At 43.2% G+C, this 6,036-nt stretch overlaps 1 protein-coding gene across 2 annotated transcripts in view; it reads right to left on the reverse strand.

Moving 5' to 3' along the window:
- GATC (glutamyl-tRNA(Gln) amidotransferase, subunit C) overlaps window positions 1-6,036 on the reverse strand; it is an 11,979-nt gene that overhangs the window by 3,239 nt on the left and 2,704 nt on the right. For both annotated transcript variants that reach the window (XM_008569362.1, XM_008569361.1), the window contains exon 3: window positions 661-764. In XM_008569362.1, the coding sequence (XP_008567584.1) occupies window positions 661-764 (104 nt within the window). The remainder of the gene's footprint in view (window positions 1-660; window positions 765-6,036) is intronic.

Raw genomic sequence — 6,036 nt, forward strand, 5'->3', positions numbered from 1 at the left:
CCGAGGGTTCGGATCCCACATACAGACCGGTTCCCGCTCACTGGCTGAGTGAGGCGCGGGGGCGGCACCGAGGGTTGCGATCCCGTTGCCGGTCCCCGGTCCGGTCCGGTGGCAGCACTGAGGGTTGTGATCCGTTGCCGGACACGGAAAAAGACAAAAAAAAAAAAAAAAAATGTTTACGGTGAGGTTAGAGATGCTAATCTCCATACCATTCACAGGCTGCATCTGGCTTGCAGGTATGTTTTGTTTGGCCTGCACTGTATTTTATTTTTTTAATTTTGAATTGGTTGCCATACTTAAAGTTTGGGAAATACCATACAAAATGCCAGATATCCAGGTTCTTCGGGAAAATGGGCTCACATTTGTGCTTAGCACCAGATGCAGAAGCAGTGAATGCCAGCTGCCCTTTTAGGCAGAGCCTGGGCTCTAGATTTGCAACCCACTGTACACACTCCTCCCCCAGTCCTGTTTTGCTCATTCCTGTTACTGACTGGTCCTTAGAAGTAAGTATGACCCCTGAATTCTACTGCCACCTTAATGCCACCATCTGTATGTATCGTTTTCAAGGTGCCTTCACATAACATCTGTGGTCCTTACAGTTCCTATCTGTAGACAGGGACTATCTGGACTATCTATTAAACCACTCTGGGCAACACGTACCTGGGGGGGCCACAAAATACTCCTCCACAACGCGATGGGAGTTTTGTAGTAGTTCTTCAGCACAGTTGCCTTCTACGACATTGTCGGATCTCAAGTACAGACATCTACAAAATCCAGAAGCTCAAGGTTACCTTCTCAAAATGGGTCTTCGATGGCATGGTGGAGAGAGTCAAGAATGGGAGAACAAGGGAGCAGCATATTCTTGAGTTATGGTCACTGCTCAAAGATAGAGGAGCTGTGGTCAACAGTAGACCAGATAATAGTCTACAGTTTATAGGTTCTCCCAATAACTCTGAGGTAAATGGTAATTATTTCTCAGGATTGATATGTTTAACAAATATTTTTGGATGATTACTACGGTCAAGTTACTTTTGGTGGGGACAGGTAAAAAGGCAATTACAATGGTTAAATCTAACAGAAGTAAGCAAAGTCTGCCAAAGGAATAGGAAAGGTACCTGACCCAGCCTGAGTGAGGAGCACATACTCAGAACAGGTGATGTCACTGCTAAAGGATGGGCAAGAAACAGCAGGGTGGGGGTGGGACGTGGATTCCAGGTAGGTACAGCAGCATGAATCCCAAAGCAAGAGAGCCCAGCAGATTCAGAGAAGGGCAGGGAGTTCAGCAGGCTGCAGCATGGCCTATTAGGGATGGAATTGGTAGCTAGAAACCTAAGCAGACTTGGAGGAGGAAACTTGCTCAAGAGTGACTTAAGGATATTGGCTCCTAAGTGACAGAACTGGGACCTGAGCCCATTCTGGTACCCCTAAGATGAATGCTTTTTTGTCACCATAGCCACCTTGGTGGATAAAAAGTACCTATCCTTTAGCAAGATGTATCACAGATATACTCAAGAATCTCCCAGTGTTACGTGGGCCCAGTGGCTTCACTAAAGTATCGAGATGGTAAACCAGTGAAACCAAATGGGCGCTTAAACATACGCACAAGGCTTCACTGTTGTTTCAAGGTATAAAAGTGCATGACAAAAGGTCTGAGCCTGCTTCCAGATACCTGGGCTAAAAAACAGGCAGTCTGTGAAATCACTGATATGAGAGAGCAGCAAAGCTCTTTCTGCTCTGAGTGGGGCACAAGCTGAGGGTTAACTCTAATGGGGTTTGAGTTATGTCACAAAGGGGCAAGGATGTGACATGAACATCTGGACAAAGGCACATGAGGGCTAGGTTGTCACAATAATATTCTTTTAGGAAAGGACTAGTTCTCTTTCTTTTGTGGCACCCAATCCACAACTAGACACAACAACTATTTACTCATGGTATAAAGAAGAGTGGAGAGCTGGAGTTTATTCCAGTATCTGGCACTGTTACCTGTATGATCTTTCTAGACCTTAAGTTTTAAGACTTGGAGAACAAAAAGTTAAAAAATAAAAATTTGGTAGAACAAAAATAAAATAATACCATTCAGAGGTGTAACCACTGTACTTTCTGGAGTTTTTATTTCTGTTGGACAGTATAACATAATGGCTAAGGGCTTAGTCTGAGTCACAACTGAACTCAAATCCCAGTGTTACATGGTTTTTTTTTTTTTTTTTCCCTTTTTGTCTTTTTTTTACTGACCGGTAATGGGATCACAACCCTCGGTGTTGCGCCCGCACCACGCTCCGCCAGTGAGTGGGAACCGGTCTCCACATGGGATCCGAACCCTCAGCGGGAGCGCCACTGTGCTTCCAAGCAGCGCACTCTCTAGTGCGCCACCGGGCCGGCCTCCAGTGTTACATGTTACTTATCCTTTCCACATTTTAGTTTCCTTATTTGTAGAATGCCTCATAGGATTGATGGGAAGATTAAATGAAATGATGTTTAAAAGTAAGATCTGTTAATAACACTAAGGTTGAGGGTTCAGATCCGCAAATCAGCCAGCCACCAAAAAAAAAAAAAAAAAATCTAATGATGCTGGGCCTTCATTTTCGTGGCAGTAAGAGGTGAGTGGCACCTGCTCCTTTGAGAAAGAGTGCTCCCCAGTACACCTCAATCCCCACAACTCAGGGCTGGCCAGTTAGCTCAGCTGGTTAGAGCACAGCCTTGTAAACCAAGGTCAAGGGTTCAGTTCCCTATACCAGCCAGCCGCTAAAAAAAAAATCAATCCCCACTACTCATTCAAAGTACATGCACTAAATCTATTGTGGTCATACATAACCTGCCTAGCACTTTAAGATTTTGATGAAATAGGACTTTTCTACTACCACCAAAGGGTGGTTAAAAGCTACTGCTTCCCAACAGTAGATGAAATAGCAATTGATTTATTCACTCATTTGGTAATCAGGTTTCTTATGTGAGTGAAATTTCCAAAAAACCAAAATTTACTCTTTTAAATACCACACATTTCCACTTAAGTACTGTTTATGATGGAGTTGTTTCTAGAGTAGATCCAAACCTCACTGTTTTCTTAATTGTAGGCTACTGGCCAGCCACCAAAAAAATAATAATCATAGGCCACTGAACCCAGGGTCTCTGTGTCAGTGGCACATCAAGCAGACCCCTCACTTAGCAAGTTGCTTCACTTTCCTGGACCTCAGAATCACATATAAAACACTGAACAGGACCAGGTGAGCTCTTCAGTTCAATTACCAATTGACTAAATGTCTACCTCACCTGGGCTGTCTCAATCAGGGTTCTACAAGAGAAGTTAGCCCAAATACTCCAAGCCACCCACTTTGGTAATCAACTTCTCCCCTATGCATCTGGGCTAACTAGTTATGCAGTGTCCTTGGGAGAACTGAAAAAATAGCCACTCAAATCTTTCTATGTTGTGGTTCAAATGAGGAACGCTGGTTGAGAAAAGCTTCAACTGAACTAGAAATTTCTGCCCATGAAAGCTCACAGACAAGTCACTTAAACAAGTTAACTGTGGAAAATGCCACTGAAAAGGCAGCACAGAGGAAGAAGTGACTCCATGTATGCTTCTGTAGGCCTTTGGACTAACTGATGGGACAGTTCTGCCACTGCTTTTGACTCTGCCTCTTCCCCAGTATCTGGCTGGCAGGAGTATTTCTCTGGGCGCTACTCTACTTCTATCTAAAAGCCTTTTTCCTCCCTCCTGATTTATTTCTGGTTTGATGCAGACTGGAATGGGCGCTAATTGATTTAGTTAAGAGTTTTTGGTTGAAATAAGTCTTTAAGAGATACCCTATATTTGGCTGCAATCAGAGATGCTGTCAACTAAGTCAGTTCTGAAGATTTGAGATGAATAGAGTTTCAAGGGGTTCACTTTACTTCTCACTAGAGAAGTATTTGAGAGCAGAGGCTCTTAGTTCTAAGTCCTGGTCCTGGATTCCCCTCTTACTACCTGTGAAACTTTGGGCATGTTACATAACTTTTCTGAGCCTCAGTTTCTTCCATTTATAAAACAGATACTCAGTATTTACTTTCCAGGGTTGTATGTGATAACTGAGATAATGCATATAATGCATTAGGTCAGACCAAATGATATGTTATTAATATGCAAAGAAATTTCTATCAGCCAGTCAGGGTTGGTTAGTAGGGCTGTCATCTAACATTGTTTAATACCTGTCTTTACTGGTTTGTTTCAAATTCAGTGAGGCAGTGTGTTTAAAATATTAAAGTCCTACGAATGTCACATTAAATGATTAATGGCAATCATTTACCCAAACTGGTTTCCAAATTTATGGAAAGAGTGCAGATCACTGAATGCTAAGTAGAAATTCCAGCTACCAAATCCAAATCTCTCGTTATCTTTTTCACAACTCTTCCCTTGGTAATGGTTGCATTTCTTTATAGTTACATTACCCTATAAAGGTAACAATAAATTCTGACTCCTTTTTGTGCTTCTATTCCCTCCTTTCCAAAGACACTAATATAGAAAACATTCATTCAACAAACATTTATCGAGTATCTACTCAGTGCTAGACACTGAGAACATGATGAGCAAAAACACGCTCCCTGAAACGTGGATGAGCAGGAGAGAGGCAGAGAATCACTCAAATAGATGTGTAAATACTCATACATGTAAATGTCAGCTCAACTGAATACCATGAGAGAGCCACAGGTCCTGAAAGAGCATTTAATATAAAAGAATGAAGACTTCCTTGGGGAAGTGGCATTTGAAATCTGAAGAAAGAAATTAAGCAATCAAAAAAGACCAGGTGGGGGGGCCGGCTCGTGGCTCACTCGGGAGAGGGCGGTGCTGATAACACCAAGGCCATGGGTTCGGATCCCATATAGGGATGGCCGGTTCGCTCACTGGCTGAGCGTGGTGCTGACAACACCAAGTCGAGGGTTAAGATCCCCTTACCGGTCATCTTTAAAAAAAAAAAAAAAAAAAAGATCAGGTGGGGGAATGACAAGGGCCCAGAATTCTAAGGAGGAAAGATCATGGAGAGATGGAGGAACTGAAATTATAATGCTGGCCTGGAGAGGTGGGCAGGGGTTTGGTTAAATGAGGTCCTGCAGGACACATTGGAGCATTTGTCTTTACCCTAAACAGTAGTGGAAAGTCTACTGAAAGACTTGGGTAGGAGAATAACATCAGATTACTGTTTTGAAGTGCTCTATAACTGGGCAAATAGGTTAACCTCTCTGGACCTGAGCATCAGATTGCAAAGTGGAGAAAAGATTTGAAGGAGTCAGACTGGAGGTAAGAACAGTTAGGAAGCTAACAAGCATTTTACACAAAGGTTATGGTTACTGGTAGGTCTGGATCTCCTTATTATCACTAATTTGCAGCTAATCTTTCTTGCTCCCACTTGTAGTTAGGAATTTATTTTTTTTTAAATACCCATCAGGAAAAGGCTAGGATAGATGGTTGTTGATTGCTCCTATCATTATGAGTTACATACCCATCCTCCTTCCTAAGAAGTACAGCCACAAACAGCAAACAAAACTGCTACGAGAAAGCTTTTCAAAAAAAGAGCATTTTCTTAAAAAATGTATTAAGATGCAGCAACAATTGTTACAGTAGGGTAGAGGCTGTGCCCTTTTAGTTATTCAACAAGCTAGTTTGTCAAACACCCACCCCTCTCTATTGCATTACACTACTTCACTAGTTGTGTTATTCTGCACCCTTAAGCATTTGTGTTTTTATTTTTATTTATTTATTTATTGTCCTTTTTGAGACCGGCAGCACCGCGCTCAGCCAGTGAGCGCCCCGGCCATCCCTATATAGGATCCGAACCCACGGCGGGAGCGCTGCTGCGCTCCCAGTACCGCACTCTCCCGAGTGCGCCACGGGCTCGGCCCAAGCATTTGTGTTTTTAGCCCTTAGTACAAAATGAAAAGTTAGGGCCGGACTGTGGCTCACTCGGTAGAGTGCGGTGCTGATAACACCAAGGCCACGGGTTCGGATCCCATATAGGGATGGCCGGTTCGCTCACTGGCTGAGCGTGGTGCTGACAACACCAAGTC

This window comes from Galeopterus variegatus, unplaced genomic scaffold (genome assembly GCF_000696425.1).
Source record: "Galeopterus variegatus unplaced genomic scaffold, G_variegatus-3.0.2 Scaffold487, whole genome shotgun sequence".
NCBI lineage: Eukaryota > Metazoa > Chordata > Mammalia > Dermoptera > Cynocephalidae > Galeopterus > Galeopterus variegatus.